The 15859-nt window shown below is 40.6% G+C and overlaps 1 protein-coding gene across 1 annotated transcript in view; it reads right to left on the bottom strand.

Annotated features, from left to right (window-relative positions):
- GTF2F2 (general transcription factor IIF subunit 2) overlaps positions 1 to 15859 on the bottom strand; it is a 458542-nt gene that overhangs the window by 191799 nt on the left and 250884 nt on the right. The window contains exon 6 of the mRNA XM_073614164.1: positions 3900 to 3981. Coding sequence (XP_073470265.1) covers positions 3900 to 3981 — 82 coding nt within the window. The remainder of the gene's footprint in view (positions 1 to 3899; positions 3982 to 15859) is intronic.

Below are 15859 nucleotides of genomic sequence, written 5' to 3' on the forward strand. Positions count from 1 at the left end.
ATCCTGTCCCTTGTCAGTGCAAATTAATTATTGTTGCAAAACATACTCATGGTATTAGTTAAAAAAGGATTTCTAAACTTCTGAATGTTCCAGGGAGCACTGTTGGGGCCATAATCCAGAAGTGGAAAGAACATAATTTCACCATAAACTGGCCAGGTCCAGCTGCCCCTTGCAAGATTTCTGACAGAGGAGTAAAAAGAATTATCAGAAAAGTTGTCCAAGAGCTAAGGACCACTTGTGGAGAGCTTCAGAAAGACCTGGAATTAGCAAGTATAATTGTTTCAAAGTAAACAATAAGAAATGCACTCAACCGCCATGGCCTGTATGCATGCTCACCATGCAAGACTCCATTACTGAAGAAAAAGCATGTTGAAGCTCCTTTAACGTTTGCTGCATAACATTTAGACAAGCCTGTGAAATACTGGGAGAATATAGTCTGGTCAGATGAGACCAAAAGTGAACTCTTTGGATTCCATAATACACACCATGTTTGGAGGTCAAATGGCACTGCACATCACCCCAAAAACACCCCCATACCAACAGTGAAGTTTGGAGGTGGGAACATAATGGTGTGGGTGGTTTTCAGGCATACAGTACTGGCAAACTTCATATCGCTGAAGGAAGGATGAACGTAAAAATGTACCAAGACATTCTTAAAAATCTGCTGCCATCGGGATGATGAAGATGAAATGAGGGTGGACATTTCAGCAAGACAATAATCCTGAGCACAAAGCCAAAAACTCTTAACTGTTATTAAAGAAAGAAAATAAAGCTGCTAGAATGTTCCAGCCAATCACCTGACTTGAAATAGGGTGAGGACAGCGCCTGCTCCTCCTAAATGCTGATATTTTCTATGACTATATTCGTATAGAAATCCTGTTAATATCTATAACCTTGGATGATTGATGTGAAATGTGACTATATAACACTATCAATAGTACATTACATGCATTTGCTAAGTGAACCAAATACAAATGTGAAGTAAATTAATGATACCACAATATAATAAAATGACAATAGTTTAAAGAACATATAGTGATACTTTGTGCAAAACAGAGTATTTTCTTAGTGCAAAAAGTGCTTTAGTGCTCTGTGTCAATGCATCCACCTCCCAGGGGTAGTGTAAAGATCCACACTCCCCAGATGAGTTGGACTCCTCTGCCTTATAGCAAAATAAGTCTACTGTGCCTGTAGGTCATTTAATGGGGACCAATCCCAATGTTATATCCTCTGCCGCCTCCTCTATAGTGGATGTCCTCCAATGTTGGCTCCAGGGATAAACAGTGTGCAGCGGGCAGTGTATAGAAAGAGAAAAATCCACATAGAATAATATCCTCAGGTTTATTTAAACAGCTTACAAAATAATTTAAAACTGTCAGTATGACAGAGCTGGCATCACTGTTGGGCTCCATGCACACTGGAGCTGATAAACTGCAGTTTATTGGAGTTTGGGCGTTTTTTTTTTTAAAAGCCCATAAACTCCACTCTATGTTAGCCTATGTGTCCACATGGATGTTTTTTAGCTTTAATGAGCAGTGGAGTTTATGGGCTTTTTTCTGAACGCCAGAAATTTGCGCTCAAAGTGCCGTTTTTCACCGGCAAACGCCAATAAACTCTCATAAACGCACGTTAATTAGCGTTTGGCATTCTATTTTTTCAATGCATTGTGGGAGTTTGGAATGCATTGTGGGATTTTTGGAGTGTCCTCTGTGTATTTTTATTAAAAACGCCCATAAGCGCAAAAAAACGCTCATAAATGCTACTACAAAACGCTGTTAAAAGCACGTTTTTCAACCAGCAATCAGGCGTCCAGAAAAAGCTTTTTTGAGCTTTAGTGTGCATGGAGCCTAAGACCATCGGCCCAGTTTGTGTGGAGACGTGGTTACTGTTCAGCACATAGCGTGTGTTCCACTCTCCTAGCCTGGAAGGGACATTTGAGAGAGTTAGCTGACTTGAATCAAATTGAAAATCTATGGAAAGAACTAAAGATCTGAGTTCAAAGAAGAGGTCCACGGAACCTTCAGGATATGAAGACTGTGTGGAAGAATGGGCCAAAATCACACCTGAGCAATGCATGCGACTAGTTTCTCCACACAGGAGGTGCCTTAAAGCTGTCCTTACCAACAAATAATTTTGTATGAAGTATTAAATACATTTCAGTTAGTGTGTTCAATACTTTTTCCTTGTGTCATTACGTTTTTTTCCATAGCTTGTAAACTTTCCCACAGACTAAATATACACAAATTTTGGGTATTTTTTTACAAAAAAATGTAGTAGAATACATTTTGGTCTAAATTTATGAAGAAAGATTTATTTTGAAAATTTTATAAGAGAAACCAAGAAAAACTTGTTATTTTTCCACAAAATGCTTAACTTTTTTTCCCCATTTATATAGCAAAAATTAAAAAAACCCGGTAGTGATTAAAGTGTATGTAAACCCTCAACTTATAAAAGGACCCATTCAATTTAAAATATAAATGAAAGGCAAACATTTGTGCATAGATATATATAAAAAAAAAAACACACAAAAAAACAACACATTATAAACACTTTTTTTAACCACATTTTTTAATAAGTGATTACAGACCCTCTGTTCTCAGCTGCATAAGAGCTAGGGGAGGAGAAACAGCAGCAAAACTTCCCAGTGAATGACTATTGTGGGGGGTGGGGGTGTCAGGACAAGTCTGATCAATGAAGGAGAGCAAACTCAGTTCTCAGCAAAGCTCGAGAACTAACCACAGTGGGTTCTCCTGCTTAGTGTGGTCAGTTTTTAATAGGAAAGCAGAGAGACTGGCTGGAACACACAGGATTTCCAACAAAGCAAGTAATACATATAAGGAATATATGTTGGGTTCACATATTATTTAAAGGCGAAGTATAGCCAAAGTTTTTTGGGCTACACTTCTCCTATGAATCACAGGAGTGCAGTTCGTTCTACACTCCTATGACCCATTTTCAGCAGATAGCTGAAAGCCCGCTGTTGGCTAACGTCACAAAGGCAGTCCAGGCTCTGAAAAGATCCCAACCACATGGTCAAGATCCACCTAGATGCCAGTGAGCACTGAAGGAGCAGTGCAACGAGCCGATGACTGACAGTCCCAGCTCTTTGCTCAGAGCTGAGGGGGAGAACTGAGGGATCAGCAGTGTTTGATTGCTCAGTTCGCACTGCAGAGTCGGCAAGGGATAGAAGCAGCATAGAACTGTGCATGTAAAACTTTTCCATCTGTGACCTCTAATTGGTTAAGTGCCTCACCAAACACACACATTGTGTACACATTTATTAGTCAAGTTGTATTTTTGATGATTATGTTCACTATTGAACAACTACAGTGTTCTCGGTCAATCCAAAATGCAAAAAAACTCAAAACTGAATATTTAAGAAAGTAAAAGTAAAATTTTGGCTTTCTTAGAAGTATATCTATGTGTGAAAAAAAATAATAATAAAGAAGAATATCTATGTGTGCACAGTTATTGTGCAACTAAATGAAACTTTTCCCATCTCTCTTGCTTATGTTCATCTGTTGAAGTGAGAACGAACAATTCAAAATTTACAAATAAACATTTAAAAAAAAATATCAGTGACCAATATAGCCACACACACACACACACACGTACACACGTACGTGCACAAAAAAACTTTACTTTATAAACATACAACGTGTACGCTGCAGTGACAAGGTGGTCAGCAGGAGGCATCTTTGAGAGTAGTGGAGGACCAGGGAGATTGACACTCCCAGAAATGTTGATTTCCCTGTGGATCTCGCAAGATCCAAGCAACTTTGGCAGCTGGAAATGTGAATAATTACGCTGTTGTTTCACAGGCATGGCTTTATTTCAAAGTTTACTATAGCAATAGGTATGCATTAATTATCACAAACACCTGTAAATCCATGGCTTACCTCTTCATCTGCATGTAGTGTTCACTGGCTGCTGCCCTGCATTCAGCACGCTGTACAACTATGCCTTCAATAGCAAGTTTGTCTACAGGGGAGAAAAAAGCAGGTCAAGATCATAGCTCACAAGGCAAGCAAAACAAAGCAAACACTGTAAAGCAAAGATCATAGATAGGCCAAAAGGTCACCATCTGCAAAATCTTTGCTTGCCAGTCTTCTCATTATTTTATAATATCAAATTTGAACTGCTTCAAAACACACCTGAACATCTTTTCAGTTCAAATTGTTGTACTTCGGAAACTTTACAATGCAATTATGCAACCATCTCAAACTCAGTGGGGTGAAGCACTATAATTGCACTGTAAAGTTCAAGCTCAGTTTATATTGTTTTTTCCTACTGATAAAGACAGAACAAATGGTAATGGTGGCCATGCACACAGCGGTTTTCAGGCAATTTCAATCACTTTAATGAACTTTCAATCATAAACAAAATCAAATTGATGGAGACAACACATCATAAACACTTTTTTGTGTGTTTAACACTTCAACAGAAACAGTTGGTGGTATGTTGACAGTTCATGCTTTTACACTTGAAACCTGAATTCCCTATCCAGTGAATGTGTATACTGGATGTAAAATAAAGAAAATAAATGTCATGATCTGGATCACCTGCTGGTGGTACGTGGCTTCCCAGAGGGAAGGTTTGTAGCTCCAGTGTCCAGCAGCGGGTGCCTTCCAGCAGCCAGCCAAAGCCAACGTGGCTAAACACCTCTAAATAAATGCTTGTGCAAAACGCAGCATAAAAGTGCAGTACTGGCGTTCAGGGGGCATTTTCTAACATCCAGTGTGCCTGAGGCAGTTTTTTCCTTTTTGTTGAAGGCTGGGTTCACACTAGTGCGAACCCGCATCCATTTCGCATGTCAGGAGACTGATCGGCTCTCAATGGAGCCGGTTCGGCTCTCAATGGACTTGGTTCACACAGCTCCAGGGCGGCTGTAGAGTGCTTTGCAGAGAAGTCCTGTGCGTCTTCTAGTCGGTTTCAGGTCCGAATTCAGCCAAAAATTCGGACCTGAAACAGTGAACAGGGACGCACTGGACCCCCTGCTGTGAGCCCCTCCACATAACAGTGTGAAGCCAGCCTAAAGGTTTTACATAAGTAAAAGCAGACCATTTTAGCAATCCTGCCAGTGTTAAATGGTCTGCCTCTCATCCCTGTAACTGAAAGAGAGCTTTTCTGTTAAAAAACAACAGACTTACTGTCCAGATTACCAAGTGAAAATAAAAGAGAGAAAGCCTAAAAAAGGAAACTAACGCAGCCATAACATCTAAGAATTGGTATGCTGCAATATAATAAATGTTTGCTTCTGGGTTTAATACTTCTTTAACCGGTTGCCGACCAGCTGCCGCGCAGGTTGGCTCGGCTGTGCGAATCATTGTATGTGTATGTCGGGCTCACACGTGGCGATCTGTGTGCGCTGAATGGCCAGCGGGAGAGCCAATAGGCGGGTCTCGATGTCTGCCGGCAGCCCGTGAGTGTTCCCCGCAGTGACATAACAGGGATCTGCCCAAGTAAACAAGGCAGACCTCCGTTCTGTCAGAGAATGACACACAGATCCTGTCTTTCTGCTATGCAGTAAGACAGATCTGTGCGTTATCCCAAGCAGCCCCCATACAGTTTGTAAATGAGGGAACACATTGAACCCCTTGATTGTCCCTAGTGTTAAGCCCTTCCCTGCCAGTGCCATTAGTACAATGTCAGTGCATATTTTTAGCACTGATCACTGTAATAATGTCGCTGGTTCCCAAAAAAATGTCAAAAATGTCAGGTTTTTCGATCTGTTAGCTGCAATGTTGCAGATCACTGCCATTACTAGTAAAAAAAAATTAAATAAATAAATAATAATAATAAAAATGCCATAAATCTATCCCGAATTTTGTAGACACTATAACTTTTGCGCAGCAAACCAGTCAATATAGACTTATTGGGTTTTTTTTACCAAAAATATTTAGCAGAATACAAATTGGCCTAAATTGATGAAGAAATTAGATTATATTTTTTTATTGGGTGTGTTTTATAACAGAAAATAAAAGTTATTTTTTTTAAACTGTCAGTCTTTTTTTGTTTATAGTGCAAAAAGTGTAAAACCGCAGAGGTGATTAAATACCAGCAAAAAGAAAGCTCTATACCAGCAAAAAGAAAGCACACTCACGCAATTGTCAGTTAAATCGATGCAGTGTCATATTGCAAAAAATGGCGTGGTCAGGAAGTGGGTAAATCCTTCTGGGGCTAAGGTGGTTAAGCTAAATACATGCATTCTTAGCAGGCACCATCTTGTGACTACAAGGGTAGTTACAATCTTTTGCGGGAACCCAGAACAGTTGCATGTTCGTTTTTTTCAGAATGCCAAAAAAGACACAGAAGCACTCCCCCATCTCAACCAGTTGCTAGCTCACTCACATTGGGGCACAACATTGCCAGAAACCACTTGAACACCAGAAGGCTTTTACAGTGAGGGAAAAAAGTATTTGATCCCCTGCTGATTTTGTAAGTTTACCCACTGACCAAGAAATGATCAGTCTATAATTTTAATGGTAGGTTTAACAGTGAGCAACAAAAATATCCAGAAAAATGCATTTCAAAAAAGTTATACATTGATTTGCAATTTAATGAGTGAAATAAGTATTTGATCCCTTATCAATCAGCAAGATTTCTGCCTCCCAGGTGTCTTCTATACAGGTAACCAGCTGAGATTAGGCACACTCTCTTAAAGGGAGTGCTCCTAATCTCAGCTTGTTACCTGTATAGAAAACACCTGTCCAAAGAAACAATCAAATTCCAATCTATCCATCATGTCCAAGACCAAAGAGCTGTCCAAGGATGTCAGGGACAAGATTGTAGACCTACACAAGGCTGGAATGGGCTACAAGACCATAGCCAAGCAGCTTGGCGAGAGGGTGACAACAGTTGGTGCAATTATTCGCAAGGAAGAAACACAAAACAACTGTCAAATATCCCTTGGTCTGGGGCTCCATGCAAGGTCTCACCTCCTCTCCTGGAATTTCAATGATCATGAGAATGGTGAGGAATCGGCCCAGAACTACACAGGAGAATCTTGTCAATGATCTCATGCAGGCAGCTTAGATCATGGTCACCAAGAAAACACTACGCCGTGAAGGACTGAAATCCTGCAGTGCCCGCAAAGGTCCCCCTGCTCAAGAAAGCACATGTACAGGACCATCTGAAGTTTGCCAATGAACATCTTGAATGATTCAGAAGAGAACTGGGTGAAAGTGTTGTGGTCAGATAAGACCAAAATCATGCTCTTTGGCATTAATTAAATTTGCCGTGTTTGGAGGAGGAGCAATGCTAACTATGATCCCGAAAACACCGTCCCCACTCTCAAACATGGAGGTGGAAACATGCTTTTGGGGATGTTTTTCTGCTAAGGATGTCCGGGACAAGATTGTAGACCTAAACAAGGCTGGAATGGGCTACAAAACCTTTGACAAGCAGCTTGGTGAGAGGGTGACATCAGCTGATGCGATTATTTGCAAATGGAATTAACACAAAATAACTGTCAATCTCCCTCGGTGTGGGGCTCCTTGCAAGATCTCACCTCGTGGAGTTTCAATGATCATAAGACCGTGAGGAATCAGCCCAGAACTACACGGGAGGATCTTGTCAATTGTCTTCTCAAAATTAAAAATGGGTCGTGACGCGATTTTACACATTTTGCGGCCGGCAGTCAAAACGTTCCTATCTTGACCGTGATTCTTCTGTGTTCAGAAGAGGATCCTAAAGGCTTATACTCAAGTTTAGGAGCTGCTAGTTTACATGGAGCCTTAAAGCAAAACTTTACCCATAAACTTGATAAAAAATAATGTTCTTTACCAAGGAACATTTCACATTAAACAAATTTAAAAAAGTAAAAAAATGAGTGTGCTGTAAATTGCCTCCTGCATTGCTTCTGTTTCTTCCTGCTGGAGGTTGCAATTTTGCTGAACAGCAGTAAATCAAAGCTAGTGTCATAGCTGATCACCAGATCAGTTATGACACCAGCCATTTGATGGTTTGACAGTTTAGGGACACAAGCAAATGTGACAGTTAGCAATCCCTGCATTCCAGGAATGTAACCAGTTTTTGAAAGTGTTAAATCGATGGGTTTAGTTCCACTTTACGATTTACGTCTGTTTGGGGGCTCTGGGCTTCAGCAGAATGGCAGCCTCCAGGAAGAAGAAACAGGAGTAACGCTGGAAGCAATTTAAAGCACACACTAATGTTGGTAGCATAATTATTATTGTGGAATGTATGTTTATTGCTAAAGAACATTATTTTTATCAAGTTGTTATGGGTAAAGTTCCACTTTAAGTTGTACGAATAAAAATGCCCTAACAAATGAAGTGTGGTGGTATGGCCAGACTCTTTGTTCTTCACAACTCTACACTGGTAATAATTTTCAGCATTCAGAAAAAACAGTCAGTAGGTAGTCAAGAAAATGTAGTGATTATCACCAGACAGAATAAAAAACAAAATAATTAGGCCCCTTTCACACGGACAGATAGAATGGTGCTTTTAGCTGCAGATTTTCTAGTTTTCTACCGCAGCTAAAAGCACACAATGCTTTCCTATGGCCCCATTCACACACTGCGTTTAGCTGCAATTTAGTTACATGCGGTTCTGTGCGGATAGAAAAAATAGAATTGACTGCGTCCAGGAGCGATTTAGCGCAGCTATCTGCAGCTATCTGCACATAACTGCAGGTAATCGCAGTGTACTCTTTCTCCTGCGGATAGCAGCGGTAAGAAGGAAAGAAAAGCAACAGGAAGCACATCAGAAATGTCAAGAATGTTCCAAACGCAGCCGCATGTAAACGCAGCTAAACGCAGGTAATCTAACTGTACAAATGTAGCTGATCGCAGTGCCTGGAGTCTTGAATTTCACAGAACATATTATATGCTTTTACCTGCGCCAGAACAGCCATCCTTGTGAAAGGCGCCTTAGATCACTGCCAATGTTACATAGTAAGGTTAAATAAAGACACCAGTCTATCCAGTTCAACCTGAGTGAGTGTGGGTGCATGTCTACAATTCTCCCTATCACTATGTGACCATCAGTAAAAGGCAATCTGAATATAATACCTTTTAAACTGTGTCATGTACACTACCGTTCAAAAGTTTGGGGTCACATTGAAATGTCCTTATTTTTGAAGGAAAAGCACTGTACTTTTAAATGAAGCTAACTTTAAACTAGTCCTAACTTTAAACAAATATACTCTATACATTGCTAATGTGGTAAATGACTATTCTAACTGCAAATGTCTAGTTTTTGGTGCAATATCTACATAGGTGTAGAGAGGCCCATTTCTAGCAACTATCACTCCAGTGTTCTAATGGTACAATGTGTTTGCTCATTGGCTCAGAAGGCTAATTGATGATTAGCAAACCCTTGTGCAATCATGTTCACACATCTAAAAACAGTCTAGCTCCTTCCAGAAGCTACAAAACTGACCTTCCTGTGAGCAGATTGAGTTTCTGGAGCATCACATTTGTGGGGTCAATTAAACGCTTAAAATGGCCAGAAAAAGAGAACTTTCATCTGAAACTCGACAGTCTATTCTTGTTCTTAGAAATGAAGGCTATTCCATGCGAGAAATTGCAAAGAAATTGAAGATTTCCTACAACGGTGTGTACTACTCCCTTCAGAGGACAGCACAAACAGGCTCTAACCAGAGTAGAAAAAGAAGTGGGAGGCCGCGTTGCACAACTAAGCAAGAAGATAAGCACATTAGAGTCTCTAGTTTGAGAAACAGACGCCTCACAGGTCCCCAACTGGCATCTTCATTAAATAGTACCCACAAAACACCAGTGTCAACATCTACAGTGAAGAGGCGGCTGCGGGATTTTGGGCTTCAGGGCAGAGTGGCAAAGAAAAAGCCATATCTGAGACTGGCCAATAAAAGAAAAAGATTAAGATGGGCAAAAGAACACAGACATTGGACAGAGGAAGACTGGAAAAAGGTGTTGTGGACGGATGCCAAAGGTGTGCAATGCTGTAATTGCTGCAAAAGGAGGATTCTTTGATGAAAGCAAAGTTTGATGTAAAAACAATGTTATTTCAAATACAAATCATTATTTCTAACCTTATCAATGCCTTGACTCTATTTTCTATTCATTTCACAACGTATGGTGGTGAATAAGTGTGACTTTTCATGGAAAACACAAAATTGTTTGGGTGACCCCAAACTTTTGAACGGTAGTGTATGTAATGTGTGGGTTTTAGCATTACCATATTCAGCCTCAGGAATTTCATGTCAATTGCAAACCACCATACAAGGCCATACAGGACAGATGCTTTCACTTTGTTGTTTAGCCCATCAATAAAATCAAGCTAATTATTTCCACCTTAAAGCGGTATTAAACCCAAAAACAAAAATGTAATAATAATCTATATTTGGAAAGCAGCATCATCAGTCTGGGGCCCTAATGTTAGACTAGTAGATTGAAATGGACTTGTCAGTTACAGCAAACAAGTTTTTTTTCCTGTTTGGGATAAAGGTTTTACACAAATAAATAAAAGCTTACTATTGTAAGCACCCATGTCAGTGGTAAATGGTTTGTCTTAACCTCCTAACACAGCTACTTTTCCTGGACAGCTTGGTCTGTTAGAAGAAGTTATTATCATTATTAAACAGGATTTACATAGCGCCAACAGTTTGCGCAGCGCTTTACAACATGAGGGCAGGCAGTACACTTACAATACAAATCAATACAGGAGGAATCAGAGGGTCCTGCTCGTTAGAGCTTACAATCTATAGGGTAACACCAGTTGAAAAATAATAGCATTTTTGGCTCCATTACTAGGTGGAAATAAAGGAAAAAAGCCTAAAAAGACAAAACTCATGTTTTTTTTTTTTTTTTTTGGGGGGGGGGGGGGGGGGGGGTCGCTGATCACTGCCACACCAGTCATGGTGATGCTGTACTGCTCTGGTGACAGCATGTAAACCAAAAAAAAAAACACCTGTATTTTATGTAATTTATTTATTTTCTAAAAAATTTCAGAAAACTCACCATGGCTCTTACCAAATACCACAGACTATCTACTTTCCAAAAATCGGTCATTTAGGAGGCATTTCTACTATCTGGGCATTTTAGGGCCTCAAGAAACGAGATGGGCCGTCAGTACTCAGTATTTATTAATATTCAAATATATTTTATATATATATATATATATATATATATATATATATATATATATAAATAATATACACCGATTTCAGTTATTTGTAACAAATAGAATACATTTTGGCCTAAATGTATTTATTTATTTACAAAGGGTCCAGGAAAAAGAAAAATTTCCTCTAAAAGAAGAGGAATCAGCACAAGGGACCTCTTACAAAATAATTTATATGCCTTGTGCTGATTTTCAGTTTGAGATTTAGGTTGTACGAAGGCTTTGACATGGTTTTACCCCCTTCATTGTCAATACTTTTTTGATATTAAAACTATTATGGAGAAAGAGTGTTTTACAGTCCTAAAATATTACTGTCCTAGGGTGACATACTGCTCCTTCATAGATACAGAACAGTGATTGGGCATCACCCTAGTTCAGGAAATATGTAGCTGTCAGGATCACCAGGTTAAAATTAAGTGCAGCCACCACAACAATCCTACAATATATTCCATTGTTGATCTTTAGCTTAGATATACTTTGAAATCCTTTACAGCTCATCAATTTAAAGTTAACTGTAAGGTTGCATTCACACTTGAGCTGAGCATCTTTGGTCATTTTGCAGGCATTTTTGTAGCAATTGTATAGGCATTTTTGTAGGTGTCTGAGGCTTGAGCATTTTTACATTATTTTTAACCCTTGAAAAGCTAGCTACTGGGGGGGGGGGGGGGCATAAGATGCGGGTTTTCACATATTTTTTAGGCACTGCCATTAAAGTCTATTAGGGCCAAAAAGGCTTGTAGCTTAACAGAAGCTTAAAGCGGAGGTCCGCCGAATTGTTTTTTTTTTTATAAAGTCGGCAGCTACAAATACTGCAGCTGCTGACATTTAAAATAAGGACACTTACCTGTCCAGGGCTTCCCGCACTGTCGGCACCCGAAGCCGATCTCTTCCTCAGCTCTCGGATGCTGCCATCTTCGGTAAGGGAATCAGGAAGTGAAGCCTACTGCGCAAGTGGTTCCCTACTGCGCATGCGTGAGTCGCGCTGCGCAATCCGAATGGTCCCTGCTGTCTCTGGGACCCGTGTGTGTCCCAGCAGACAGCGCGGGGGGTCGGGAAGAGGCGTAGAATCCCGCGGGAGTCTATGTCCGGAAGTGGGTGCAAATACCTGTCTTAGACAGGTATCTGCACCCCCCTGAAAGGTGCCAAATGTGACACCGTAGGGGGGGAGGGTTCCGAGAGGGAAGTTCCATTTTTGTGTGGAACTCCGCTTTAAACCCTTTTGCGCTCCAAGTGACACTATGCACTGGTGTGAACAGGCACAACAGAAAACCAAGGAATTTTTGGATGTTGAGCATTTTGAAAATTCAAGCTACAAAACTCTCAGGCGTGAATTGGGCCATAATGATAATTCAAGAGTTATTACTCTATTATTGGAATACGCAGGGATATCAAATATGTGTTGCACAAAAAGTGTGTGTGTACACACCATAGATGGGGGCTTCCTCTACATTTTTAAATTAAAAGTATTTTTTTTTTATTTAACTTTATTTGTATATTGTATTATATTGTACTGTATTTAGGGACATCAGTCTATCAGACCACTGATGCCTCCCCTAGGCTCAGCCCAAACAGATCGAGCACAGATAAGTCAAGATCCCTTTTACATGAAAGAGCACAGCCAGCATAGAAAATTGTAAACTAGTTCAAAGCTGCAATTGATCCCATGGGGTTACCAGAGTGTCCACTGCAAATGCCTGAGGGTCCCTGAACCAAGCAACCTTTCCAGCTTGTTGTTAAATCTGGACAACAAAAGATCTGCTTCCTTTTGTGAGGCATGACTTCTGGTGCCTCCTTTATAATAGCTGTAGGCCACAGGTGTGGCAATGTCTGACTGGATTCTTGTCAGGTTCCCTCAAAATTGAGGGGTCCAATGTTGCAGACAACTGAATCACCATGAGCTCTAGAATTTTTATGGGATGACCAAGCCCCCTACACCAAGAGGGTTTTCAGGACTGTGCCCCAGTCTGACAAGCTGGCATCCATCATGAGAATTTCCCATGTTTTTGGAGGGAAGGGCTTTCCTCATCCCTGAGCTGGGGTTAGAATCCACAATGCCACACTAAGGAGATTCTGGCCTTGGGGGTCACACATTGAGTAGTCCAAGGATACGGTCCCATGCTGCCAGAAAATTGAGTTCCAATGGTCTGAAGTGAAACTGGATGTACAGTACAGCCGCAAAGACCATCGAGCAGTCGCAAAGCAACAGAAATTTGTTCTGAGGCATAAAGATCCTGGAGGGGGCTGCGTCTAGTATCAGACCAAGATGCTCCAATCTGTGAGATGAGTCCAGTGATGACTTCCTCAGATTGAGGATCCGCTGAATGCTGTACAGAGTCTGTACAGTCTCCTGGATGTTGGCTAAAAGGAGATCATCCAGGTAACCCACAACATGAATGAGTACAGAGCAGAGCTAAAACCAAGGTAAGCAAGCATCTTGGTGAAAACTCAGGGGCTGTACAGTCTGTCGAGCTGAGTCTACCAAGCAATATTGATAATACAGTAAATATATAAAGTCTATGCACCCCTGAAAGACTGCCAGGTTTTTGAAATGTTAAAAATCAGACAACGATAAACCACCTCAGAATGTATCCACTTTAACGTTTTCTACAGTATAATAAAAAGATAAAAAAAAAATGAAAGTGTTTAGTTGGGGGGGGGGGGGGGGATAAACAAATATAAAATAATGTGGCAGCATACTGTAAGTGTACACAACGTTTTACAATTAGGGATGTGATCATGTTCAGAATTAACAAATCACATACAAATCAATGTTAAATAGTATTTAGTACACATCTGCCATCAATAAAAGTGACTCTAATTAAGCTCATATAAGGTTCAGCTTGTTCTAGTAGGATTCTTATTTCTGACATTTAGCCTTGGTTCACACTGGTGCGTTTTGACATGCGATTTGACATGTCAAATCAGGGGCAACGGCACCATCCTAATCGGTGCAACGCTGCACTGATTTCAAAAAGTCGTTTCTCTACTACTTTTTGCGATTTCAGGGTGTGATTTCTATTGACATCTGTGCAGAAGCCTGCACAGATGTCTGTGAAATTGTGGCCGAAATCGGGACTGACATGTGGGAGTGAAATCGTGCGAGCTCAGCTGAACTTGCGCGGCTTCATTCCTGCAGCCCAGTGTGAACTTGGGCTAACTCTTACATCAAAAGTCATGGTCTGCAAAGAGCTTACAAAGCATCCAAGGATCTCATTGTTAGAAGGCATCAGGGTACAAAGAAATTTCCAAGGCATTGGCTATACCAAGGAACACATTGAAGATGGTCATCAACAAGTAGAGAAAGTATGGCACAACAGTGACATTACCAAAAACTGGATGTTCCGCCATAATGGATTTAAAAAATAAATAAATAAAAGGAAAAAGAAAAAACTGGTCCAGGGGGCCACCAGGAGGCCTACACAACAAGCAGTAGTAAACCAAAAAAAAACTGCGAGACAATGGCATAATGTGCTAGTATGCATCGCATACTTTATGAAATACTCACCTTAGAATGAAGCCCTTCCAGCAGCGCATGCTCACCACTGAGGGGGCCGACATCTTCTCCCATCCTTTCCTCTGGGTTTGCGGGCTCTGACGTGCGCACGGGAGCCTGTGGTTCTAGGAAGACGCTTTGAAGGTCTGGCACGGTATGCAGGTAGGGTGGCAAGACAGAAGCCTTTTCTTAAAACATCAATGCACAACTACATTTCACAAAAACCTGCATCAAGTCTGCCAAAAGCATGTGGGAAAATGGGTTATGGTTTGATGACACCAAGAGTAAAGCATGGTGGTGGAAGAGTTATGCTTTGGGGCTATTTTTTTTCAGCTGGAACTGGGACTTTAGTCACAGTTGAGGGACTTATGAATACTTCCAAATATCATGTGCCACAAAAATAGAGTTAATGAAGCTCTATATGAGTACAACGCTGCAAACCAAAATCATGAAAACTCTCCTGTGAATATTCAGTGCAGTAAATATATCTTAATACAGTGAAAACTGGACAAATGAAAACAAAAAGGTGTCAAATCCACACACACAGGTGTAAAATGCAGTCGAACCTTCACTGAATGTGGTATCCAAATCTGTCCAAACAAATCCTTTCCTTTGGTGAACAATTGCCAGCAGTCATATTTTTCTCCCAACTGTGCTTGTGCAATAATCCATCCCATAAAAAAAAAAAAAAAAAAGTCTGATCTACCCACCAGGCCCTACAGGTGCTCTCTCAGTGAATGAATGAAACCACTGCCAGCCATAATGCGTGCGAGCGCCGCTGGACTCCAGCTCTATCAGCTAATACAAGACATACTCTCTGGCTCCGCCTCAAGACGTTTCATCCTGATATTGTGGCAGAAAACTCCACTTTAGATAAAAAGGAAAAGGGTAGGATTGTTTGGCTAACAGGCCTGTAGGAAGGCATGGACCCTGTGTGAATAGACTACTACCATCCCTGTTGGAGCTCTGTGCCGAGCCTGTATTCACCACTGAAAACTTTACAGTGGGCACACCTATAAAGGAGTTTTTAGGGACAGGGCTCTGCTGCTAGCAGCCCACAATTTGTAATTTTCTAATTTAAGGCAACACAATTGCTGTAATTATCATAATAGCTTATAAAACCCTGTAGGAAAGCCAATCTTTTACATGTAGTTTACAGTCAGCTGCCTCCCTACCAAAGTATCATAAAAGATTGTCTATTATGCATCACATCTCTAACTATTGGGTTTTTTAACATAACAT

Source organism: Aquarana catesbeiana, linkage group LG02, assembly GCF_042186555.1.
Source record: "Aquarana catesbeiana isolate 2022-GZ linkage group LG02, ASM4218655v1, whole genome shotgun sequence".
In the NCBI taxonomy this organism is placed as follows: domain Eukaryota; kingdom Metazoa; phylum Chordata; class Amphibia; order Anura; family Ranidae; genus Aquarana; species Aquarana catesbeiana.